Source organism: Diplotaxodon limnothrissa, linkage group LG20 (genome assembly GCF_057381915.1).
Source record: "Diplotaxodon limnothrissa isolate DT_005_m linkage group LG20, D_limnothrissa_male_GT1.1, whole genome shotgun sequence".
Taxonomy (NCBI): domain Eukaryota; kingdom Metazoa; phylum Chordata; class Actinopteri; order Cichliformes; family Cichlidae; genus Diplotaxodon; species Diplotaxodon limnothrissa.
In genome coordinates, this window is record NC_140615.1 from 30,819,809 (window position 1) to 30,847,523 (window position 27,715).

General features: G+C 40.5%; 1 protein-coding gene across 1 annotated transcript in view; it reads left to right on the forward strand.

Moving 5' to 3' along the window:
* The first annotated feature begins 3,325 nt into the window (after positions 1 to 3,325).
* The window catches only part of LOC146611190 (rho guanine nucleotide exchange factor 10-like protein), a 38,083-nt gene continuing 13,693 nt past the window's right edge, over positions 3,326 to 27,715 (forward strand). The window contains exons 1-13 of the mRNA XM_085344742.1: positions 3,326 to 3,422; positions 4,899 to 5,002; positions 7,093 to 7,170; positions 7,539 to 7,718; positions 9,304 to 9,420; positions 13,839 to 13,931; positions 15,733 to 15,903; positions 16,623 to 16,768; positions 17,601 to 17,767; positions 19,161 to 19,276; positions 24,672 to 24,799; positions 24,919 to 25,019; positions 25,774 to 25,895. Coding sequence (XP_085200868.1) covers positions 3,326 to 3,422; positions 4,899 to 5,002; positions 7,093 to 7,170; positions 7,539 to 7,718; positions 9,304 to 9,420; positions 13,839 to 13,931; positions 15,733 to 15,903; positions 16,623 to 16,768; positions 17,601 to 17,767; positions 19,161 to 19,276; positions 24,672 to 24,799; positions 24,919 to 25,019; positions 25,774 to 25,895 — 1,620 coding nt within the window. The remainder of the gene's footprint in view (positions 3,423 to 4,898; positions 5,003 to 7,092; positions 7,171 to 7,538; positions 7,719 to 9,303; positions 9,421 to 13,838; positions 13,932 to 15,732; positions 15,904 to 16,622; positions 16,769 to 17,600; positions 17,768 to 19,160; positions 19,277 to 24,671; positions 24,800 to 24,918; positions 25,020 to 25,773; positions 25,896 to 27,715) is intronic.

Here is a 27,715-nt window from a genome sequence, read left to right on the forward strand (position 1 = left end):
TTCCAACTCTACAACAGGTTTTTGGGACGCCACAGACATAACAAGCAGCTGATGAGAGCACAACTACATCCAACAAATGTTAGTGGGTGGCTGTAGCTCAGGTGGTGGAGCAGGTCACCTACTAACCAGAAGGTTGGTGGTTTGATCCCAGTCTGCATGTCAAATATCCTTGGGTAACAGAATGAATGTGTGTGAGTGTTAGACAGAAAGCACTTAGTAACAACCTAGAGAAAAGTGCTTTAAATGTGTGAATTAGGCAAGTTGTGTAGAGTGCTCAGAGTACAAATGCACTAAATAAGAACCAGTCCATTTAAGGAAAGTTATTTAATATTTGTTTTTGTATGTAGAAGAAAAGAAAATCAGTTAATATTTCACAGATTGTAGTAAAACATTAACATGTGTTAATAGACCTCTCTGCATTGAATCGTACTTGTTATTAACCTCTGTCTCTCTTCCACAGCATGTCTTTATCCTGTTTTCCTTCTCTCACCCCAACCGGTCACAGCAGATGGCCCCGCCCCTCCCTGAACCTGGTTCTGCCGGAGGTTTCTTCCTGTTAAAAGGGAGTTTTTCCTTCCCACTGTCGCCAAAGTGCTTGCTGATAGGGGGTCATATGGTTGTTGGGTTTTTTCTCAGAATGTATTATAGTAGGATCTTCCTTACAATATAAAGCGCCTTGAGGCGACTGTTGTTGTAATTTGGCACTGTATAAGTAAAATTGAATTGAATTGATTTTTAGTATATGCACATAATCAGTCAAAAGCCAAGCTGAGGCAGTAAGTTTTAAGTTTGTTTAAACATTTCAGCACTTCTGGCTGCTCTCAGGGCCTCCAGCAGACAGTTCTAGAAGCTCAGGATAAAAGCTTAAAGCTGCCTCTAAGGCTTTTTCTTCTTTATGTTGGAATGTGGAGCAGATTTGTGCTAGAGCCAAACAGGTTCAGATGTGAGCAAAATGTATTTTGGTGATAGACCCCACATAACAGGTTTAACGGTTGATCGGTCAAGTCCAAAACAAAGTTAACGATATGAATTTAAGAAGAAGAATAGAGAGCGACAAACACGTCAGTTGTTTGCTCTCTTTTTTAACCTTGACAGTATGTTGTGTCCAGGTGTGGATGACTTTTGAGGACATCATGGCGATCGGGGCGGGGCGATCGTGGCTCAAGAGTTGGGAGTTCGCCTTGTAATTGGAAGGTTGCCGGTTCGAGCCCCGGCTTGGACAGTCTCGGTCGTTGTGTCCTTGGGCAAGACACTTCACCCATTGCCTACTGGTGGTGGTCAGAGGGCCCGGTGGCGCCAGTGTCCAGCAGCCTCGCCTCTGTCAGTGCGCCCCAGGTTGGCTGTGGCTACAATGTAGCTTACCATCACCAGTGTGTGAATGGGTAGATGACTGGATGTGTAAAGTGCTTTGGGGTCCTTAGGGACTAGTAAAGCGCTATACAAATACAGGCCATTTACCATTCAGAGACCCGATCATCTCGGCTCCAAAAGCTGGAGCTGCAGTGAGTTTGACCGTTATGATGACCCGTGTGACTGTGAGGCTGCTCCTCCAACCCACAGCAGCAGCAAGATAAGTCATTACAAAAAAACTATCAATATGCTTACTCTGAAAACCGCATGTGAAGTCATTTAAAAAGTCTTCACTAAAGAAATAAAGTAGATTTAATATATTTTGGATCACAGAAGGCGCTGTAAAAACAGCATTCATGTTTTATTGTGGTTGGAGTTAAGAATATTTTACAAGTGCAAAATGATGAACTGAAAGAGAGAAACTGCAGAGTTGGTCATAATTCTCTTTATTTTTTTCATTATAGGCAGATTCAACCTTTGTGGAAAAAGTCCAGCAGTGTCAGGATTAGCTTTAAACGATTCATAGTTTTTCAGCCCAAAAATCACTTTGCTAAGGAATAACTACATCTGTTTTAAACTTCTGTGTGAATCAACCCGAGAATGATGAAAAGAGGAAGTGATTTATTTCTGGCAGTCCCTCACCATGTCAGCACTTCTGTCTTCTGCTTTTGTCACCATGTGCTGTAACTTGCTGTTGGACTTTCGCCGCTCAGTGTTTTGAAAAGGGTAAAATGTAACTTGAGTAATTTGACTTGGTTAGTGGGGAGAATTTGTAAAGTTCGGAATATTGAATAAGGAGTTCATCAGCTGGGTCAACACAACACGGAATCTCTTTACTTTGGATAAATAAAGTGGTTTGTGTGAACAGAAGGTAGGTGTCTTAAAACTATATACAAAGGAAATATGAACAATTGCTAGAGACAGATATTATGATTAACTTTCTCTTAGAGAATATATGCAACAATAAATCTTAATGTTATGCTTTTTTATTAGATTTGTCAGTCCATGTTTTAAGATGTTAAAGTTCATGTGTGTCTGTAGTTTCTTGCCAAGCCAAGTTTAGATCTCAGTTTCACATACATTTCCTTCATTGTAAATGTGTTTCTTTAGAGTGATGGCCCTCTACCCTCACATTAAAGTCACTTTCATTTAGTTAGATATAACAGTTTCCCACATGAACCACAGTCATTTATCTGCCAAATGGAAGGTTTGTGATTTGATCCCTAAAACAAAGTGTTGAAAACATACAAAATAATGCATCATCACTGTGTGTGTGATCCATCGACTGTCTGAATGTGGCTTCTAATATTAAAGAAAATCCCAAATAAATTCAAACTTGTACATTCGCTCAGGATGAATGTATGTAAACTTCTGACAACTACTGTATGTGCAGAAGTATTGATCAGATGTGTATAAAACTTTGCAAAAACATCAATATTGTTAAGTTTATTTAACAAAGACCTAGGCAGCGGTTCATTTTCTGGGTATGTGGGAAACCTACTAACATGTGTCTTTAACTGAACTTCTTGTCGTATTGTGTTGTGTTTATTGATATGAGTTGTCAGGCGTGTCAAAGTTAAACTAATGCTGTGTCTCTGCCTCCTGATGTTCAACTGTCAGCTGCCTGCAGATGTGCCGGGGCTCAAAGACCTTTGTGCTGTCACCAGGAGAGAGCTGGCTTTGTGTATCAGTATGCCTCTTTTTGCCCACATCAGACAGACCTGTGACACTAAGGTAGTGCTAGTCACTTCAGCTGTTTGTCTCTTCCATCTTTGAACAAACTACTTTTTACTCTGACTGTTAATCAGATAATCTTAAATGACTTCAGATAGATATGGTTTTATTTTGCTTTTGCCAGAAATGAAATAAACCCCAATAGTATTTTGATACAATACAAGTGGTTTAATTTTTTCAGATTTGAATTTGAAGTAACCATGGTTACACATCTGTTCTTGTATTCCAGGTTCAGTAATTGATGAAAGCAGCAAGAAACGGTACCAAGGAGGGTTTAGGAAGGAGAAAGTTAGCAATGATTCGCAAAGTGTCATTCCTACAGAGAAAAGACTCTACAGGTATAGAATTGGAGCTGGGATTAATCCTTAAATAATTCATTAATAATTAAAAATGAAAATTATAACGTTCTTTAAAAAGTTTTTGGCCTGAGTTGCAAGTTTTCCAAGATTCAAGTCTATGATGTTCATTTTGTAAATAATGGGCCTATTTGAGTCATGATTTAGAGTGTTGCTACCTTGTAACTGATAACTTGCTACCTTATGTACAAACGTCCTCTGTCACAGCCAGCCCATTACCAGTCACTTTTGGATCCAACACCAAGGGTGCCAAACCGAGGGTGCAAACAATAGTTAAAAAAACAGCTGATGTCACCATTATTATTTTTACTTTTGTACAGGGTACGGCAGAAACCTGTCAACATTCTTTTTAACATTTAGCATATAAAATAATAAAAATTATAATTACATGCCTTTGGAAATTCATGTCCGGGGTTCAATTCCCAACCAGGGCTTCTGCATCCGGTAAGGATTCCTAGGCTAGACCCCTCATGCTAATGTACCCTATCTCAGATATGAGTGGGAAAGAGATAGCTGAAGCCAGACAAGAAGCTGACTGCACTCCATGAGCCTCTGACAGCACCAACGAACCAGGTGCTGAAAGGTGAGAGACACCCGGATTGGCTTACTGAAGGTTGGACAGTCCTGATCCCCAGAAGGAACAGCTCCCATCAAATTACCGGCAGAAAACCTGCCTCAATACCACATGGAACCATTGTGGAAGAACAGGCCACTGCACGGTATGTACCCCTGGCAGGAGGTGGCTGACATCCAGAAATCCTACCAGTGGCTGAACAAAGCTGGACTGAAAGACAGCACAGAGGCACTAATCATGGCAGCGCAGGAACAAGCTCTGAGCACAAGATCCATAGAGGTTGGGGTCTATCACACCAGGCAAGACCCCAGGTGCAGGCTGTGTAAAGATGCGCCTGACACAATCCAGCACATAACAGCAGGGTGCAAGATACAAGCAGGCAGGGCTAGTGGCCGGCATACCAAGTGCTAGCAACATCAGAACGGAGGAACATGAAAAGCTGGGGAGGTACCAAGGACTCAGAGAAGAACTTAAGATTTGAAGGATGAAGGCAACAGTGATCCCAGTGGTAATTGGAGCACTTTGTGCAGTGACCAAGTGCAAGTGGCTCCAGCAGATCCCAGGAACAGCATCTGAGATCTCTGTCCAGAGCGCAGTCCTAGGAACAGCTAAGATACTGAGCAGGACCCTCCAGCTTCCAGGCCTCTCGTTAAAGATCCGAGTTTGAAGGATAAAGACCGCCTGCAGGGGCGAGGGGGGAATTTAGAAAAGTGACTACACATGTGTGTATGTAAGTGTGTGAGATTTATAATAATAAAATGCTCTTTATATGAATAACATATTCAGTTACAGTGATGGAAAAGAAGACAGTAGTTAATAAATGAGCCAGGAAAGGCAGTAAATGACTTGTGATGCAAACACTCTCTGGTTGTTTGATTTTGCAGGTGATGGAAAAGATGATGCCGGTTACATAGATGTGTTTTTGTGTGAGGTAAAACACCCTCCACCACAACTCTGCCCCATGCCAGAGGGACTCAGCAGTCAGCAGGTGTGCATGTCAGCATATGTTCACTAATCTGTATTTCTGCTGACTTATTAAAGGCTGCACTGATGAAATTGGATTTTCCTGTGATGCTCTGATGTCAGTTCTCCATATATTGATCACTTTATTAGTTGAATGAACACAACCTAAAATCACCCACATAGGAACATTGTTACTGTTTTCTGTCTTTCACATGAAGTCTGTATTTGATCTTATGGTGGCTGACTATTGTCTACAGCTGAGGACAGAATTAAAACACAACAAGGATTTTTTTGGGGAAAATTCCTATGTATTGTGTAGGGGCATTTCTTCACCAGGAGTGATGTATGTTTTAGGCTGCTGTCCATGACACCAACCTAAAACAACTTGGAAGACAAAGCGATGAAACAGTTTTGCTGCTGACTGGTTGATGTTTTCTCTCAAAATCTTCACGTACCCTTCTTTCTTCACGATTCCTTTCACCTTGATGAGATTCATGTCCAGATGCACCAAAACATCTCCACAAATACCCATCACTGTGCTTCATCTTTCCCCAAACATAAGCAGCATCTTTGTGGCCAAAGAGCTCTAGTTCTGTCTTATCTGACTAAAGGATGCACTTCCAGTATGCATAATCTTTCTCCAGGTTGTCCTTGGCATACTTGAGTCTGGCTTGACAGTGTCTCTTCTGCAGAAGTAGAGTTTTTCTTGGCCTGAAATCATGCAGCCCATGTTTATGCAGAATTTAGTGTTTACCTTCTTTTCTTCTGTAAGAATACGCCTCACGTTCAGGGGTCTTTGGACACATCTCTCACTAGTTTTCTTCCCAGAGTCTTTCAAGTCTTTCGCTTCCTACCTCTACCAGGCTGGTTCTGTACTGTAGGGCTATCTTTGACATTTTTGATACTTCACACTTGGAGACGCTGAGATGATTTTGCATATCCATCTCCTGCTTTGTGAGCATCAACAATTGTTTTTCTCAAGTCTAAGCAGAGTTCTTTTGTTTTTGCCATGAGGCTTTCTCAGGTGACAGCTCAAACCCTGCTGATTTTTTTTTCTAAAATAATTGTTATTGAGTGCAAAAAAACATTTTTTGCTTTAAAAAAACCTAGTAGATTTAGAAATGCTATGTTGAAAATCCCTTGCTCTCTTTAAACACATAGGGGTCTAGTAATTTAGTCCTCATCCTTTAGTCGTCACCCTGCCAGGTGGGATCAAGACGACGTAGGAGCTCCAAATTAATACCATAGGTGTATCTATTAAAAATCTCAGGCGAGTTTGAATGTCAATGACCTCGATCTTAAGGTCACAATAAGTTTTCTGCTAATCGTATGAATGAAATAATAAGGCATGGTAGATATCATAGATGTGTCATACATGTGTTTAGTTGGAGGCTGAGTTTCAGTGCCAGGTGCTTCTGTGTTATTCCATGACATATTCAACACATAAAAGGAATTCATGCCAAGTAGTGAACTTGTGGTAGCTACTTACAGTAAAACGTTATTATTCTATCAACAACAGATGATTATCCTCAAAAAGACTTTGAAAAAGACCTGATTTCACAACTGTGACCCTAACCTAATGGAGATTTGTGTATGGACTGGTAAATGTATGGCACTTTTCTGCTCTAACTGAGCACTTAAAGTGTTTTTTTTTTACTACAGGTCACATTCATAGTTTTCTAGTTTTCACACACACACACACACACACAGTTGCACAGTTACTGATTGATGCATCAGTAACTGTCACTTGCCCAAGGACATTGCAATAGTGTATTGAGGCAGCTTGGCATATAGTTACCAACTACTCTATGCTACTGAGCCACAGCCACCTACACTTACTGCAAGGTCAAAGTTATTTAAGCATTCTTAACATGATCATGTTTTCTAGGATGTTTAAAACAAATAATTTAACATGAACTACTTCAAATAAATATCAAACAACTGTGGCTGAAGTTTAAGAAATTTTGTCCTCCCTGTTGTTCCATATTTCTGCATTCGTCTTGACTCATCATCTACAACTTTTCTAAAACTGAAACTGTTTGCGCATGTTTTTATTGTTAATATTTACGGTCATTGGTTTGCTGGATCCATTTCACTTATTGGTGCTTCGTTCAGGTTGTCAGACGTCTCATCCTCAGATCCATTGTGCAAAGTGAGAGCAGCTACTTGGACTCTCTCAAACGAATCCTTCAGGTGAGACACGTTTCTCTTCAGGTGTTGTCAGTGTGGAACTCAGTCACGAATTTTATATTTTTTATATTATATCCAAATTTTGCATTTTAATATAAAGGTTAATTATAAATGTTCAGTGTTCATCTGAGCACTTTGGGGAACTCACTCTAAAACTTTAATTACTTTATACTTAAGCAGAAAAAACTTCAGCCATCAGAAATATGACATCCCAATTTCTAATATTTAACATTGTGGGTCATTATTTAGCAGATGAATTCATCATGGATATCAAAATGCAAAGTATACAGTTTAAGCACTGTTTGGGTAACCTAACAGAACCATAACCACAGATATGCAGTATACCAGACTGGTCTGTGTTTGTCCTTCAGGAGTACCAGAAGCCTTTGCTGGAGACACAGTCTGTGATTTTAAACCCAAAGAAGGTGCGTCAGATCTTTCACCGCCTGCACGAGATCTATCAGTGTCACTGCATGTTCCAGATTGCCCTTGCATCCCGCGTGGCCGAGTGGGATCAAAGTGAAAAGATAGGAGACTTGTTTGTGGCTTCGGTCAGTTGACATTTTCTTCCTAATTTCTCTTTTTAATTTCTGTCATCCTTCACCTTTAAGTGAAGTGTCCATCATCACACTACTAAAGTCTCTTTCAAGTCATTTAAACTCCACACAACCTGCTCATAACATCGTTTTTGTAAAGCTGAAGTCTCTGATTCTAAGCCGAGGTAATCTCAGTGATGTATTAGGCATAGGGGTTGTCAGACCATCATGGCTGTGCTATTTCCTGATTTTAGTGACATAATATTATTATCTGATAGATGCCTCTCTGCCTGACAGGCATACTGAAATATAGAAGGTGAAAGCATTTATGGAGCAAGATTGTGGTCAAAAGTTTAATTAATTTGAAAAAGTTATTTGAAAGTGAAATTCTACGTTTTCATGTTTTAAAAGAAAGTGAAAAAAACATAAACTGTTTTATTTTAAATAAACTATTCGTTTTAATGCAAGTATTTTTTTCCAATTTATTTTTAGCTTTAAATTCACTTTTCTTTGTTTCAAATCTCATTTGATCTCATCCAGTTTCAGACCCTTTTTTCAGTTTCCCTAATTTTGTGTTGTGAGCGTGTATCAAAAGGGAGAAGCAGAATGTAGACTAATGACTGACATCTCCTGTTGTCATGGTTAGCACTGTGTGACAGGCAGAGGTCGGACCCAAATGCAGGACGTGTAACACAAAGTGATGAATGAAAGGAGGCAGGTTTACTGCTGTAAAGTTAGAAAAATTGAACATAATGAACACAAGATGATAGACTGTCAAAATAAAACAGGAAACACTCTGAGACACAGACTAAGACACACAGGCTTGACACTGGCGACCAGGGGAGAAACAGACATGAGAAAATAGTCGACTAGGGAGACAGAAAAGGAAGACCTAACACGGACATAGCAGATAAACGAACATGAAGACAAGGGTGACTAAATGAGAAACATGGAACACAGGGGAAGCACAGTAACATACAACTACACACAAAAAAATAAATATAACACAAGGCGAAAACTAAGAGAACCAGAAATACCAGTGATTAAACTAGTAACCTAAACAATGCCAGATAAAGCCTAAGGAACATAGAAACACTGGGTCACAGACCAGGACCATGACAGCTGTGACACTAAAACTAAAAGTCAGTTTAAGGGGATCACTTTTATGCTGTCCCTGGATGCAGCAGTGAGTTTTATGTTAAGAAACTGAGGCTATGCTGTCCACTTTTACTGTCTGACTCTTTAGCAGTAAGTGGCTGTTTGCCTAACTGCACTCAAATGGGGAAAATCCACCCGTTAGCCGTAATGTTCTGTTTTGTAAAGCACTTTATAAATAAGAACAGTCATTTTCAAATAACTTTTTCAAATGAATAAAACTTTTGACCCTGACTTAGCTCCATAGTGAGTCAGTCTGTTAGAGTGGGAGCTCCGTGTTTCAGAGGGCAGTCAGAATAACCTATGATGGCTAATGGTTTGACAAAAATATTGACTCGTCAACCATTTATTTACTTTGTAGTTCCACATGTTGAATTACTGTGAATCTTATCATACAAATATTGTGGCGAAGCAGAGTCCTTATGTCACAATGTTTCCTTCACAGTTTTCAAAGTCCATGGTTCTGAACGTGTATAGTGACTACATCAATAACTTCACCAGCGCCATGGCTCTTATCAAGAAGGCCTGCTTGTCAAAACCTGCTTTCTTGGACTTTCTTAAGGTGCTCACACTGCACATTTACACCACATTGTCAAATGTGACAAATGACAAACGGAACCGATTACATGTTCCCTCCCTTCAGGGGAGAACTAAGAAGAGTAGGATTGTTAACTGGATTTAAAATCAAATTATACCAAATGATAAACAAGTGTGACCTTTTTAAAAGTGCAGTTTAAATGAAAATAATGTGAAAAGCTGTAAAGTGAAAAGGGTGGCATGGTGGTGGATGGTTGGTGCATTTGTCACCTTGCAGCTAAATGTTTCCTGGTTTGAATTCGAGATGAGGCCTTTCTGTGAGGAGTTTGAAGGTTATCCATGTGCTTGTGTGGGTTTTTGCCAGGTATTCCCATTTCCTTCCGCAGTGCAAAGACATAGACTTAAGGTTAACTGGTGATCATGAATTGGCCATGAGAGTGAGACAGATGAATAAAGTCTTACAGGAATAGCTAAAATGTGACTTGGAGTGGAATCAGCTATGAGTGAGTATAATATCAGAACAGGCTGTGCTGATATGAGGAATTATGGAAATTCTAATGTTTTGTTAAGTTCCCATATCCTGAGAATACATGGTTTATAAGGTTATGAGATTTTTTATGAACTTAGAAGTGTAAAGTTTGAGCTGTGAGCACCTGAAGCCTCTTACTCTCAGCACTGTTCCAGCCTTTTGGCAAGAAGATGGGCTCCCTTACAAGCCAGCAGCAATTTCCCCTTCTTTCTATGTTGAAAGCAAGTAGCTGAAGACCATGACCGCCCACATCCAGAAGTGTAACCCAATATTCATTTTATCCATTGACATTTTAAAAAGTACTTGCATAGTTTTAATATTTGAACCGTCGCCGGGGCTCCAGCACCCTGCCACGGTCCTGGAGGAACATACCACATTCTGGTAAGGTGTCATGCAGACCCTGGTTCTCCCCGTGGCATTGTTGGAGGCAGAGTGGGTGGAGGTTAGATGTGTTCATGGGGATATTCACAATTACCCCACTTGTGCTGCTGCTATTGGAATACAAGGGCAACATGCATAGAGTAAAGGCAGCAGTTTGCTCGCACCTGTCGCATCCCCTAATTCTGGGAACCAATTGGCTGCGATTCACCCCACGGAAGATTTTCCACTGGACTAATCTTGTGATGACACCCTACACTCAACCTTTGACCAAGTGATACAAATTGATGGTCACTTGGCGCGCCCTGATGATGCGCGGACCGCACTTTGTATTGTTAAATGATAGGCTTTATCGAGTGAGTCGTGACACTTGTACAGAGGAGGAACACACCTAGTTGTTAGTGACTAAGAGCCACCGGGAAATGATTTTCAAGACAGCTCATTATAACCCCATGGCAGGGCATATGAGATATGACAAAACTCTGGAAAGAAGAATGGCCAAATGGCAAAAATAATAAAGGAAGTGAAAAAAGGAAAATGTGCAGATAAATAATAAATGGGAAAGGAACTACTCATTCCAAGATGGCTGCGCACACGGACATGAAAAACATGAAAAACAAACTGGACCAGAAGCTGCAGCTTACCTTTGACTGCTCCTGAGTGGGGAGCATGCTCCCTTACTGCTTGGGTGTTTGATATGCAAAGGCCACTACTGAGAACAGGAGGGGTAACAAAAGAATCAGTGGCTGCCCTTTGCCGAGGCCATCACCAGCTCCTTCTGTCTCAGGAAATCTAGGGCACTCACAGGTGACCCCAATCCAGGGCACTCACAGGTGACCCCAATCCTGCCCACTGACCCACCAATCTGAGCCATGGTTGGAGTAACCCTCATCACTCAGGCCACACTCACACACAGACTTTACTCAGACCAAGTCCTCTTGCACTACTTCCAAACACTTTGGAACCTGTCCTCTAATGTTTGCCTTTTCTATTGAATGCCTTTCTCTTGTTTTGCATATATTTGCATATGGAGCTTGCAAAGAAAAGCGTCTGGACTTCTTTAAGTTGCTTGAAGACGTTTCACCTCTCATCCGAGAAGCTTCTTCAGTTCTAAGGTCAAATGGTGGAGAGTCCCAGATTTAAACCTAGTGGGAGTATCCCCCCACAGAGGGACAAAAGGACCCCCTGATGATCCTCTAATCGCCTGAGCCAAGGTGTGAAACTGGGTGTGGGTCCCAATCAGCCAGGGTTTCGGGTGAGCTCATTGTGAAACCTGGCCCCACCTTATCATGCGAGGTCAGATGGCCCAGGATGTGAGTGGGCATTAAGGCGTCTGGGGAGGGAACTCAAAACTGGATTATAGATGGCAGAGAGTTGGTGTCGTAAACCACCGCCTCTGTTCAAAGATGGTCGCTCACAGTCGCTCACATAGGTGGCTTCTTTCACTCCTCTTTCAAACCATCTGTCCTCTCTGTCCAAAATGTGAACATTGGCATCCTCAAAAGAGTGTCCTTTATCCTTAAGATGCAGATGGACAGCTGAGTCTTGTCCTGTGGAAGTGGCTCTTCTGTGTTGTGCCATGCGCTTGTGAAGTGGCTGTTTGGTCTCTCCAATGTAGAGGTCTGGGCATTCCTCGCTGCACTGCACAGCATACCCCACATTGTTAAGTCTGTGTTTTGGAGTTTTGTCTTTCGGGTGAACCAGTCTTTGTCTGAGCATGTTGCTGGGTCTGAAATGCACCGGGATGTCATGCTTGGAGAAAACTCTCCTGAGTTTTTCTGATACACCGGCTGGGCCATCTGACCTCAGGAATTCGCATGATAAGGTGGGGCCAGGTTTCACAATGAGCTCACCCGAAACCCTGGCTGATTGGGACCCACACCCAGTTTCACACCTTGGCTCAGGCGATTAGAGGATCATCAGGGGGTCCTTTTGTCCCTCTGTGGGGGGATACTCCCACTAGGTTTATATCTGGGACTCCTGACCATTTGAGAGGTGAAACGTCTTCAAGCAACTTAAAGAAGTCCAGACGGTTTTCTTTGCAAGCTCCTTTGACTACAATGACCTGGATGACTGAGAACCTTCACAGATATATTTGCATATATATACCTGTGTGTGTATAATATATATACTCAGGACTAGGGATGGGTATCGTTTAGGTTTTATCCGATACCAGTACCAAACTGGTACTTTTGAAACGGTGCCGGTGCTTAAACGGTGCTCAAACCGGTGCTTAAAGAATGGAGAACACAAAATTGGTCCAAAAACCTCACGTTCAGCTGTTTTTTTTGTAAAAAGATAACAATGTTAGCCTTTTCTGCAGCTATAGGGCATATATGGTATCACTCTTGGCTGGAAGCAGTGCTTAAACAATGGAAAAAACACAAACTTTGTCCAAAAACCTCTCATGTTTGACTGTTTTACACTTTTTTTTTGTCATTTAAGCCTTTTTGGCCAGGGTGAAGGGAGTATCTGCCATCAAACAAGAAGACAGCCGCATGTAACTACGACGGTGTTTGCTAGTTCACCTTACAGGCGTTAATTTAATAACGTGTTTAGCCTTATTGGGCCGGGTTTAAAAGAGAGACATCATCCACCTGTTCGCCGCTCAGAACTGGTGCCGTTTATGTCAGAACCGGCGCCGTTTATGTCAGAACCGGTGCCGTTTATGTCAGAACCGGTGCCATCATGGCACCGGATACCGGTACCCATCCCAACTCAGGACCTTACTGCGAAGTAACAGTGCTAGACACTTCACCACTATGCCACACTGAAAGAAAGAAAAATACATAGAAGTAAAATTCCCGAACATATAATCTGTAGTTATTTAATAGTGTTGTCAGTGTTACAGACTATAGAACACTTATGAACTTCAACTGAAACATTCAACTACAGCATCTGCATGAATACCATGACATCTTTATTGAAACACATATGCACATTATTCTCCGTCTTTTCAGACAAACAATACAAACAGTATAATGTGCCACAGCCACTGTTTGGCCACCTGTGCTATTTAACTTTAATATTTAATATGAAATCATTTTAAAATGCAGCAGCACAAAATGCAGTCAATTTGAGAGAAGAGAATCCTCTATATGCCTAAGAAACAGTCTGCTTTGATGATCAACTTTTTCTGCTTTCCTGAGGAACATCATCTGTGGTTCTTTTACCCACACCTGGAAATCTCAGAATAAGGAAGGGGGAAACTGTGAATCAGCCACTGAGATCAGCAGCAGACTTTCAATATCAAGAGTTAATACATATTTGAAAATGACTCAGCTCTGTAGTGTTGTACAGCAACCGTGGAAGACGAGGAAATCCTCCCCATTCTTCCCAGCATGCTACATACAGGCATAGGGCAATATTCCATGTGGACCATAATCAAGTGGTTGTAGGATCTCTAACTGTTAGTTACAACCATTTACCTCAAGTGATCAAGTGATCTTGGAAAATACAATACTTTGTTTTGAAACATGAAGCACTTCCTATTTTAAGCTCAGTGGAAAAAAAAACTCTTTTCTTTCGACCTTTAGAGGAAGCAGGCATCAAGCCCAGACAGAATCACCCTATATGGCTTGATGGTTAAACCTATTCAGCGCTTCCCACAATTCATTCTGCTGCTACAGGTGAGTGACTGATGACACACCAGTGACTGCATCACTCTGATCCCTTGTTAGCATGTCTCAACCTCTGCACTCGTGGGTCATGACCATGGAACGCAAGCTGAAGGTTCAGGTTACAGTTATTACTTATTTATCCAAATCTTACAAGGCAAGCGAAGCAACCAGTTGATGAAATGCAGTTTAAACAGATGACTTGCATGCTAAATAGGAAATGCTGACTTTTAGAAAAGGTGTGTGGTCAAGTGTACATGTCAATTCATACTGAAACTTACCGACTCTTCTGGAATACTGTAAGGCTGAAAAAGTTACACTGAAACTTTCTGATGAAAGGAAGTGAAAGGCAGTTCTCGCCACTGTCTACTCCAGTGCACTGTGCATTCAGCAAGTAGTACTGTACCAGAAAGCTGGTTTTTCAAAACCCCATTCAAAAAAGTGAAACGAATTGCATGAATATTTAATATTACACTCAGTTAGAGTACACGTCAGTACATAGTTAATCTGCATGACATAAAAAAGTTAGCCTATTGTTTGTGAATATAAGTGACAGTAACAGCTAAATAGGTAACAATGCAACAATTGTTGTTCTAAATAGTCTCCAGCTCCCCTATAAACTGGTCGAAATCCACTATTTTACCACTCTGTATGGATGAGGAGGATGTGGCAGATCTTGTTTCGCCCCATCACCTTCAAACAGACAATATTAGATATTTAGGTATTAAAGATTCCTCCAAGCTGACAGAATGAATGATGAATTTCACTCCCTTGTTTAAATTTATCCCAGAGGATTTAAACCCCTGGATCAACCTACCTATATCACTTAGTGGAAGGATAGCAACAGTTAAAATCTCAGTCCTTCCAAAATTCTATTATGTATTGTCAGTGATCCCTGTATCTCCTAAAACCTCCTTGTTCAAGTCTATTAAGTCATCTCTGTCAAAATTTTGTTGGAAAAATAAAACTCCCCATATCAAATTGTGCAAAAACAAAAATCTCCAGGAGGTCTAGAAGCAGCAAATATAGAATTATATTATTTAGCTAATCAGCTAAAATATCTTATTAAATGGTTTAATCCTCAATCCAAATTGTTCTGGTTACAAACTGATCGAGCATTATGCCGAGACATACTTTTATTGAATCTCCCATTCATCAGACAAACTTTTCACAGCATATCCATAGAGTCATCTCTGTCAGCCTGGTGGGAAATATTACCAACTCCACAGCCTCACCATCTCCTTACTCTCCTATTTGGAATAACCCAGATAATCAACCAAAAAAAAAAAAACCCCATTAAACTTCACCTCTTCGAAAATCAGAGGAATTACACATCTTTGTCACTTTACCCAAAATAAGACTTTTATTAATTTTTACAATTTAATTCAGGTCTTTGGCAATGGCAATTCAGTTTCTTGAGTACTTTTAATTAAAATCAGGGTAACTTTAAAAAACAATGGCTTCAAGGAGGAAGTGTTACAAACCCTTGGTTCAGAGAGAGGATGAACTGAGGGGCTGCACTAAACGTGATATAAGACGAACAAAGACTATTTGTCTGTCAGTCATTCTGCTCTAGTCCAAAAATAAAATAAGGACTCAAGAGAATGGGCAGACTTTAAATGATTAAATAATATTTAATCTTTCCTTTTTTAACCCACTCACTTAAATGTAAGGTTGTATTTGGTAAAATACTATTGTCAAGTGAAAGGTTTTCTATATTTTCTGTCTTTATAATGAGTTCTCTCTATGGACTATTAAATTCTCTGTCACCATAAGATATGTTATATGAACAGTCTCTGCTGTGTTGCATCAGGACATGTTGAAGAACACTCCAAGGTCCCACAGTGACCGGCTGCCCCTGCAGCTGGCTCTGACTGAGCTTGAGACCCTGGCCGAGAAACTCAATGAGCAGAAACGTCTGGCTGATCAGGAGGCTGAGATCCAGCACTTAGCTCACAGCACTGGGGAACGCAATCTCAACAAGGTGACAACTATGCATTTATTTATGCAAACATAAGCTGTTCATGAAACTTGCGGGTAAATTTGAGATAATGGCATGACCACATATATTCAGAAGTCACCAGAAAGTCCATTCACTTTCCTTTGTCCAATCAATCTTTAAAAGCAAAGCTCCAGTTGTATGGATGCAAAGAACAAGCTTCTCTTACATTTTTGAAAATGGTGTAAGGAGATTCCACAATCTGTGGGAGAATCTCATCTGATAGACTTTATTTGCATTACCCAGCATGAATTTGCATAGATGTTTGATTTTTGAGTCCTCTTTCATTTTTCTAGCTGGACGTTGAAAGTACATGGTTGGGTGGGTTCATCCTCCAGCATGTGTTCAGCTAAATTAATTTGTATTGCTCATGGTACCTCTGGGCAGCTGACGGAAGATCACCAAAGTTCTCTATTCAAGCTGAATTTAACACTAGTCTAGTAACCAATGGGTTACCTTAATATGGGATAAAATAAATGAGAAAATTTGTTTCTCAAGGAATTTGATATCTTCAGCTAATCAGCACCATGCCAAACTGTCTGCAGATATGAAGGTGTACTTTGTCAGCTCTTAGCTTGTGACATGAATCTTACCTGGGATAAAACTACTCTGAAACTTGATTTCAGTGAAGACATTTCTTGATTTCTGTAGTTTCAAACATTATGTAAGAATACTTTGTAATCAGTGACCTGCATTGTTTTTAGCTGCTGAACTCAGAACAGAGGCAGCTGATTCATTGTGAACTTCTTACTGAGATAGTTTTTGGGGATAAAGGTCAAGTTATCAAGTCAAAGGAGCGGAAGGTCTTTCTCATCAACGACACCCTCATTTGTGCCAATGTGAACCTGAAGTAAGTACCAAACCTCTTTAATCCCAAACTTTACTCCTAGGTGTTTCTGAATATCCTGACTGGTGCGATACGTATAGTGACCAAAGTCATCTTGTGGTGATTGTTGTTGTGAATTGGCACTATATGAATAAAATAGAATTCAATTAAAATTAACTGAATGGTTGGAGTGAATTTGCAATTACCCAGCTGTTATTATTTGGGATATTATACAAGTTCGTCTCGTAGGGTTCTCAGAGCTTGAACAGGTACTAAAAGAAAGCCATGTCAACTACAAATATTGGTGTTATTATTGGTTTTATCTCCCCATTATTATTATTATTATTAATATTATTATTATTATTATTAATTAATTAATTTATTATTTACCAGGGGAAACTGGACTTGTATTCTGCTTTGGCTCTGCTGCCACAGGCACAAATACTTTTTGGCCAAAGTGTATTTAAGATACTAAATATGGAATTTGCCCTGATACATCAATTGGTGTAGGACTGTGTGTGCAATAGTCCTTAGGCATCGATAAACGCTCTTTATGAGAATGCTTGTGACTGGGTGAATGAGATTTGCAGTAGAAAGTGGTTTTAGTGCAGGGTTGAGTGGAAATAATGTATGTATTGGTATCAGTCTGTTTACCTGCATACGTAGATATACTTCCAACACAACCCCTCGGTTGACTTATTGAGTTAATAACCATCTTTACATATGTTACTAAGTGTCAGTGAATCTAGATAAGAAAAACATTTCCTAGACAAGCTGCAGTTACGCCATAGCTGTTGTGTCCTGCTGAGACCCCCAGTCCCTTGTTGTAAATGTTTGCAATGTATTTGTCCACCAGGGGTCCCCCTGACATCAACACCCTGGTTCCTGTTGGTCCTAAGTACACAGTGAAGTGGAGTGCTTCTCTGCTGCAGACTCAGGTGGTGGAGGTGGGGCAAGATAGTCTGCAGGGCAAAGACGGTGTCATCACAGCCAGATGTCACAGCTCTACTGCCAGCATCACTGGTATCATATCCACATCTCATTATCTGAGCTACCACACAGATTGCTGTGCAGTATACTAAAAGCAAGCAAATATTAAGAATTTGATTGGGAATTATTCCAAGCTATCTGTTTTAAAGTACTGTGTAAAGGTCTTGAGCCAGGAGTCATAATTATGACAGAATCACAACAGTGTGCCTTTCTATAGAATACTGATATGAATATATTAGTGCTGTCCGTGTTATGGTGCTATGGTGTTAATGTCATTTTAACAAGATTAACGCTGACAGCACTAATTGAATATATGTTTGCAGAAAATATAAACACAGGCTGTGCACACTGAACAACCACACAGAAAGTGATGCTTGTGTTCTATGATTATTGCTGACTTTTATTTCTGAACATGAACGCATAAAACAATTATTTCACTGCACTGCTAATGTTCTTATATAAAATGGAAAATCGAAATTTATATGCGCTCTGAGTGCAAAGCAATATATACACTACCAGAGTGAGAGGCACCCTGAACCCAAACAACTACCACAGCATTCTGCAGCACCATGCAGTACCCTCTGGTATGAGCTTAGTTGGTCAGGGGTTCATCCTACAGCAAGATAATGACCCAAAACATAGATCCAAGCTGTGCCAGAACTACCTCAGGAACAAAGAACAAGGTGGTGAGCTTGAAAACACGGAGTGTCCAGACTTAAACCCCATCAAGCTGGTTTGGGATGAACTGGACAGAAGAGTGAAGCAAAGCAACCTACAAGGTCCATATTTATGGGAACTTCTGCTACAGATATGGGAGAATATTTGATTTCTATTGTAGAAAGAAGCCACGGCTGTGTTCAGCTGTTATATCAGGTGCTACTTTGATGAGTCAAAAGTTTAGAATACATTTTGGTCTATAAATTGATTCCATGATTTCTTTTACTCCAATTGCGTATTTGTACTATGCTTTCATTTCAGAGTGCAATGAGACATTAAACTGCATAACTTTCATGAGCCACACCCATTTTCACACCTTGGCTCATGTGATTAGGTAGAGGATCATCAGGGGGTCCTTTGTCCCTCCTTGGGGGATACCCCCATGGGGTTTAAATCTGGGACTCTCCACCATTTGACCCTAGAACTGAAGAAGCTTCTCGGATGAGAGGTGAAACGTCTTCAAGCAGCCTAAAGAAGTCCAGATGCTTTTCTTTCCAAGCTCCTTAGACTACGATGCATGTGCTTGTTGGTTCTGGGGCGTGTGGCTAGATGTTCTGGCCTCCCTCGGGGTGGTGCTCTGCAGTGGCTTGGGAATCTTTGGCATTGGAGGGGGACTTCCCCAAGCACCCACCAGAGGTCCCCTCTGATACTGAAGATGCCTGGTACAAAGCTGTCATAGATGCTAAATGTGACCACGTATGTGTTTCAGGTAAAGTATTGCTTGGCCCTCCAAGATTGTATCAGGAATTGGAAGAGCTGCAGCATGACCTGGCTGTAGTGGAGGAGGTCTCACTGTTGGTTGGCACGCTCCACGGAATCTACCAGGTAACAATATTTATTATTATTTTCACTTTGCTTTATGAATTCAATTCAATTCAGTTCAATTCAGTTTTATTTATATAGCGCCAAATCACAACAACAGTCACCTCAAGGCGCTTTACATTATAAGGTAGACCCTACAATAATACATACAGAAAAAACCCAACAATCAAATGACCCCCTATGAGCAAGCACTTTGGCAACAGTGGGAAAGAAAAACTCCCTTTTAACAGTAAGAAACCTCCGGCAGAACCAGGCTGAGGGTGGGGCGGGGCCATCTGCTGCGACCGGTTGGGGTGAGAGAAGGAAGACAGGATAAAGACATGGTGTGGAAGAGAGACAGAGATTAACCCTTTAGAGCCGATTGGAGCGGGAACGCTCTGTTATGCGTAACTATTTTTAAATCCCAGTAGCACTGCAACCACGTAAGCTAGCGCAAAAATTTTTTTTGCATATGAAACCGGAGGAGTTGTACTTACATCTTATGCCATCAGCTTGTCCTAGGTCACGGTTTCCTTCCACATAAAGCTTTGCAAAAACTGCATAAAAAGCGCTTGCAGGAACAAAAACATAATATTCCAGAAACACGCTTTACCGATCCGATCAGCTGTCCATAACACTTCCTACGTTGGAATAGACGTCAGCGCGAACTTTTGCATTTCCGCCATTACCTGCCCGAAACCGGAAGTGACGTCATTTTCGCGGAAATGTAGTCTTTTTTGCGATCAGGGCCTCAGGGCCTATACTGCTCTTTTTAAAAGTTATCTTTGACTTTATGACTTTCTGTGTCGTTTCTGGGATGCTTAGGACTCATATTGCACTGCTGGAAATAGTTTATTTTGATGCATATGCTGCCTTTTTGCAAATTTGCAGTATAATATTTATTTTCGTTTTTCCTGCAGTGTATAAAAATTGGTGTATTTCAAAAATAAAACTATGAAGACACTCAAAATACATTTCCTGTGGTGGGAAACTATTTTGTGCAACTTTTTTGTATTTACAGTTTTGAGGGATAAGCCTCTTAAATTTCTCTAACTACAAATATATGTTAAAAAATCAAAAACGATTTTAAAATTTTTTGTAGTTTATTGCACTTTTTTGCAATTTATGTAATTACTATGCACTTAATGAATACATATTATTAAAATCTGGGCTATAATGTTTGTATTGATGTATAGCAACTTGAAATGCTCCCAAAAATGGCTCCACAGCATGTAAAAATATAATATAAGCTCTGGCGGACTTGGTTCTATGGTAGGTCTTAAAGGGTTAATAACAAGTGTGATTCAATGCAGAGAGGTCTATTAACACATAGAGAGTGAGAAAGGTGACTGAAAAGGAAAAACTCAATGAATCAGGGTAGTCCCCCAGCAGCCTACGTCTATTGCAGCATAACTAAGGGAGGATTCAGGGTCACCTGGTCCAGCCCTAACTATATGCTTTAGGAAAAAGGAAAGTTTTAAGCCTAATCTTGAAAGTAGAGATAGTGTCTGTCTCCCGAATCCAAACTGGAAGCTGGTTCCACAGAAGAGGGGCCTGAAACCTGCTGCTTTATGCAGCAGGTATGTCTTCCTAAAAGTGTTCTGAAAGCATGTGAGATATAGAGATTGGTTGATCACAGCTTTTCTGCTGTTCCATCGATAAATCGACAGATATATTGATGTGTTCCTTCTGAAATTTCACTCTTAAATTTTATGGAAACACTGTCACACTATGTAAAATCACACCTTTTAGTTTTGGTGTCATATTTGGCAAGTGTTAGCACTTTGTAAAAGAGATTTGTTCTGATTTCATTTTACAGTTTTCCTCGATTGCTTACAGATTTTCTCGATTGCTTAAACACATTTCTTGAAACTATGCCTTGTATCCCCAAAACAGTAAGCACAAATCCATAATGTCTCACCCAATTTCCCAAACATCGTATTGTCAGGTCAAAATGAAGCTCTACACTCAAAATCATTCACTCTTGCTGAAAAACCAAACTTTGCCCACAGACATCACACACAAGACCTCAAAAACACACACACGACAACATAGTTGTACACACTGGTGCAATAAATGTAAAACAAGTTACGTTGCTTTTGGTTCTTACCCTCAAAAACCTTTTCACATGATGAACACAAAAGACGCAACCAATGTATATACACGGGCATACGGTTCTCTGTCATACACTTTCCACTGCCATGCCGAAAATAACTCCTCGGGATTAGAAAGGGAGAGTATGCAGGCAGAAAGATGTTAGAAAACCTTGGGTTATTGGTAAACCAGTCTCGAACCAGAGCAGCGTGATGGAAGCTGACAACAAGAACGTAGTGAGGCTGCTCTGGCTGCTGGTTCCCCTCAGTCCCACTGGAACATATGTTGTCTCAGACCACCAAGAAAAGCAAGGAGAAGCATAGTGTTATAGTAGGGTGACCAACCATCCTCTTTTTTTGCACTTGACTTGTAAAAGCCTATGTGATATTTTTTTATTTCACCATTCATTAACCGCACATAGAAGGCATCATTTAAATATGTTAACGTTTTCTTTAAGCAACCAGAATACAGTTTTTCTGAATTGCTAAAACACATTTCCTAAAATCTCATCTCTTTGTCTCAAAACACTAAACACAAACTGTAAAATTCAAACTACACACACAAAACCTTTGATTTGTCTTGCAAAACCAAACATTTGACCCCAAACTATTTAAACTTTTCTCAAAATCAAGCACTACTGTCAAAAACCACACAAAACCAGCCAACGTGCAAACACAACTTAGCAACTATTACACACTACAGAAATAAATACAAAACACTGTGAGAAAGCGGGAAAAGAATGTGTATTTATTCATTTATACTTGTACTCACATTTTAACAAAAAAAAAGAAAAAATAACTGCAATAAAAAAAGTTACATATACATAAAAAAAAATATTTTACAGCATATTCAGATAATTTAATCTGCTTGAAGTAGATTTTCCTGTGTTTAAGAATTTCGGTCGTATACTTTCCATCTCCATGCTAAGAAAAACTCCTTGACAGGGTTCAAAAGGGAGAGTATGGTGGAAGAAACACATTGATAAAATGCTGCTCATTGTGAAACCAGTTGCATATTTTTGGACCTCGGTGAAAGCTCACATTGTCCCAAATGATATGGGATGCTCTGCCTGCTCGCGATGTCTCTGCTCAAGCAAAGCATCCTGTAGACCATCCAGGAATGTTGCTAGAAGTTCGGTGTTGTATGGCCCAACAGTAACATGACAGCGGAGAACCCCATAGCTGCTGATGGCAGCACAGTTACATTTCCACCACGCTGGCCAGGCAGTTCAATAATGGTACGTTGACCTATGACATTGCGACCTTTTCTTCTCCTTTTTGCTAGATTCAACATGTATGTTGTTTTCTATAATCCACTGCTGTGTTCCATGCAGTCGAATTCCATTATTCTGATTGACCATATCCACAATAAGTGTCTCCTGGTGTTGTGAGCGCATTCATGTCCTTCCACCCTCATGTGGCCATCCTTCAATTCTAAACAAAAAACAATTTAGTTATAAGTATACTTGTATACACAGCACATGTATACATCATACTATTCATTTACAGAACTAAAATTAGTTTGTTGTGTACTTGACTCAATGGTTAGGCCTCATGAATACATCTTCGTGGATGAAGCTGTATTCAATCTAGCAAAAAACAAAAGAAGAGGTTGCAACATGTGTTTTCCATTTTGAGTGGTAGAGAGTTAATGATGAAAACAGTGTGTTAGTTGTGTTTAACTTCTGTTGCCTGTGTGCACCATTCTGGATACAAGTGCACCACACTGCTAAATGTGTTTTGTGTTTGAGAATGTGTTTAGAGAGTTTTGGTAAACGGGAGATTCAGATTTGCCAACGGTCTCCTAACCACATAAATAGTGTTTAAGATTTTGGCAACTGTGAGATTGATTTGATGAAAGAGTTTTCATAGTTGACAATTTAGTTTTTACAATGGGGTTTAGTGTTTTAGCAATTCAGAAAAACTGTAAATAAAGTTTTTCATGACTGGGCCAAGTGTCCTCCTTTTGGAAATCAAAATATGGTCCCCTTATTTATAGGGTCCTAGAATGGCATGGCAGTGGTGTACCCCTCGTTGGCTGATGCCGGCACAGGGAGCAACATTCCCTCCACGCTGACCAGGGGGCATTTACAATAGCCCAATGGCCAATTATGTTCCTCCACCTCCTCCTCCCTGGTGTCCTAGACCTCCTTCTCCTCCTCCTCCTTGAAATGTCTTTGGATCCATTGTTTCAAACCTGAATGAGCTGACTTTGCCGCTTTTGTCTATCTATCAAAGTTTCTGATTGGTGTGTGATACATTTTGACTTTTAGTGTTTCCACTTCGTTAATTGTGTGCTAATTGAGCTAAAACTGTGCTGATGTGAGTTAGCATTATTGACTGCTAGTGCTTTCTAAGTGACCACATGGTGTCAGCACTGACAAATGTAGGGATTTGTGTGTAGAGTTTTGCAGTAACAGTTCACCACATCTGACTCATGTGGTAAAGCAGGGGCATAGTGTTTATAGCTCAGGGTAATGGGTGTGCTTTTTGGAAAGTGGCATTATGGTTTTGAAATTTGGGTTCACAAGATTGGTTATAGTGATTAAGCAATCAAGAAAAACTGTAATACTTCATTGTCCTCTTGATTAATAATAATTGTTTTGTTTAACCAGTTAAATATAAATATATCATAATAGCAAGCTGTTTTGGACAGACAGCTATAACTGCATTAATGCCTACTATCGCAAACCAGGCATACATATGAAGAAGAATAGTACAGGACAGATTTTTAAGAACATGGGTGATGTGCAGAGTAGTAGGTAGATGATTAAAGCTCTCACTTTCAATTCAATTCACGTTTTACAAAATTCACATCAAGGTGCTATATACTGTAGGACCCTACAGTAGTATTGAGAAAATGGTATGGCTCAACAGCTTTTAATGACCATAAAATTATATGAAAGAATTGTAGGTTAAGAAAAGGTGATCATCAGTGAGCAGCAGTATGTCTAAGCACATTATTGATTAAAACTCTGAATGTGTATGTAAAAGACTGCAACCCAACACACTGTTGTTGCGGTTGTGTTAGGGGTTCTTATTGATTTTGCACTTATATAACTCTTCCCAGTTCGGTACACTCTTCCTCTCCTCTTGTCTCTGATCTTATTATAAAAAGGGAAAAACCTTGTTAGATAAATTATCTCCACCCGTCTCTCCAACCTCCCTGGGACCAACCCTTGAGTTCACTGCAGCACCTGCAGTTGAGCAAGCGACCACACCTCTGCCGTATTTGTTTATAAATAAAAACAAAACAAAACACAACCCCACCCCAAGCAAGTGAGGTCCATCCTTTATTTCCCCCTTTTTTTTAATCTCCCTGCCAGAATCTGAATACCACAGTGTCTCAGGACTGGTGTCTGGCTCTGCAGAGGCTCATCCGTCTAAAGGAGGAGGAGATCCAGAACGCCAACAAGTGTTGCCTACGCCTATCTGTTCCAGGCAAACCTGACAAGTAAGTGTCAAGAGGTCCATATCCAAAGCAGACTTAGAGAAGGGGCAGTGAGGTTTTACCAGGCAGAGGTGTGTGAAAGTGTTTGAATATTATGTGGTCATATCTTCTATGCCTGACAGGTCTGGTCGTCCAGTGAGCATCATGGTGGTCTTCAACACTCCCAACCCCTTCAGTAAGATCTCCTGGGTGAACCGTCTTCACCTCGCCAAGATAGCCCAGAGTAAGTTTAATTGTGTGTGTGGAGTGTGGAAATGGACTGCTGCGTGCATAGCATTTTGATACTCTGAGCACTCAGATTCACAATCTTTTTAGATTTGTGCTTCACCTAAAAACTACCAACCAGTTAGCAGTGCTGATAAATGCTGTAAAACAATAAAAGCCAATTTTAGGTTAAATTGAAATTTGCAGCCTATTCATGCTGAGACATGAGTTTGACATTAATTCACCAATAAATCATCAAATTAATTTTACATTTAATTTTAATCATAAGTTGTATTTGTCTTCAACTTTAAAGTTACTACATACATGCAACCGTGGTTCAGGGGGTTGGGAAGCTCATCTTGTAACCATAAGGTTGCCGATTCGATCCCCAGCGTTGTCTGTCTCGGTCATTGGGTCCTTGGGCAAGACACTTCATCTACCGCCTACTGGTGTTGGCCAGAGGGGCTGATGGTGCGATATGGCAGCCTCACTTCTGTCAGTCTGCCCCAGGGCAGCTGTGGCTACAACTGTAGCTGCCTCCACCAGTGTGTGAATGTGAGAGTGAATGAATAGTGGAATTGTAAAGTGCTTTGAGGATCTATGAGTGCTATATAAATGCAATCCATCATTATTATTATTATTATTATTATCATTATCATCATCATCATCATCATCATTATCATACAGCAAAGTCTGCATTTTGACAGTTTAAGAAAGTTGTTAGTTTTTGTCTTTAATGTTTGTGTGTGCGTGCGTGTCTGTTGTTTGGTCAGGAAAGGAAAACACATCAGGTTGGGAATGTGCTGAAGAAGATGGGAAGACGAAAGCTCTGTTAAGCTGCCCACTGCTTACCTGTAAACTTTCGGTTTTCTCCTCCAGAACACACACTCTGAAGGTGAGAGAGCTGTTGCTGATGACAAATACAGTTGTCCAAAAATGTTTCACTTAGAGTCTGTGTTTGATTAGTCTTTAATTAAATGAAGGAAATTTGTGGTGACTCAATCTCAGCTGGACTATCCTGACCTCCTGCTTTCAGCTTCACCAGCTCTTCCCCTGCGTTGCTGCATGTCCACACATTCCTCATAGCCTGAACAGTTTCCTCCCATGTAGTATTTTCACTGGCCTTCTTACAAGTGGGTAACCGCAGTCCAAAAGACACATAGCAACAAACTACTCATCAATGGTTTGTTGCTATGTGTGGACCAGGGCCGTGCAGAGATGTTTGAAGGGGTGGGTGCTCAAAGTTAAAAAGGGGCACATGCAGGGAGTGCAGAATTATTAGGCAAGTTGTATTTTTGAGGAATAATTTTATTATTGAACAACAACCATGTTCTCAATGAACCCAAAAAACTCATTAATATCAAAGCTGAATGTTTTTGGAAGTAGTTTTTAGTTTGTTTTTAGTTTTAGCTATTTTAGGGGGATATCTGTGTGTGCAGGTGACTATTACTGTGCATAATTATTAGGCAACTTAACAAAAAACAAATATATACCCATTTCAATTATTTATTTTTACCAGTGACACCAATATAACATCTCCACATTCACCAATATACATTTCTGAGATTCAAAAACAAAACAAAAACAAATCAGCGACCAATATAGCCACCTTTCTTTGCAAGGACACTCAAAAGCCTGCCATCCATGGATTCTGTCAGTGTTTTGATCTGTTCACCATCAACATTGCGTGCAGCAGCAACCACAGCCTCCCAGACACTGTTCAGAGAGGTGTACTGTTTTCCTTCCTTGTAAATCTCACATTTGATGATGGACCACAGGTTCTCAATGGGGTTCAGATCAGGTGAACAAGGTGGCCATGTCATTAGTTTTTCTTCTTTTATACCCTTTCTTGCCAGCCACACTGTGGAGTACTTGGACGTGTGTGATGGAGCATTGTCCTGCATGAAAATCATGTTTTTCTTGAAGGATGCAGACTTCTTCCTGTACCACTGCTTGAAGAAGGTGTCTTCCAGAAACTGGCAGTAGGACTGGGAGTTGAGCTTGACTCCATCCTCAACCCGAAAAGGCCCCACAAGCTCATCTTTGATGATACCAGCCCAAACCAGTACTCCACCTCCACCTTGCTGGCGTCTGAGTCGGACTGGAGCTCTCTGCCCTTTACCAATCCAGCCACGGGCCCATCCATCTGGCCCATTAAGGCTCACTCTCATTTCATCAGTCCATAAAACCTTAGAAAAATCAGTCTTGAGATATTTCTTGGCCCAGTCTTGACGTTTCAGCTTGTGTGTCTTGTTCAGTGGTGGTCGTCTTTCAGCCTTTCTTACCTTGGCCATGTCTCTGAGTATTGCACACCTTGTGCTTTTGGGCACTCCAGTGATGTTGCAGCTCTGAAATATGGCCAAACTGGTGGCAAGTGGCATCTTGGCAGCTGCACGCTTGACTTTTCTCAGTTCATGGGCAGTTATTTTGCGCCTTGGTTTTTCCACACGCTTCTTGCAACCCTGTTGACTATTTTGAATGAAACGCTTGATTGTTCGATGATCACGCTTCAGAAGCTTTGCAATTTTGAGACTGCTGCATCCCTCTGCAAGATATCTCACTATTTTTGACTTTTCTGAGCCTGTCAAGTCCTTCTTTTGACCCATTTTGCCAAAGGAAAGGAAGTTGCCTAATAATTATGCACACCTGATATAGGGTGTTGATGTCATTAGACCACACCCCTTCTCATTACAGAGATGCACATCACCTAATATG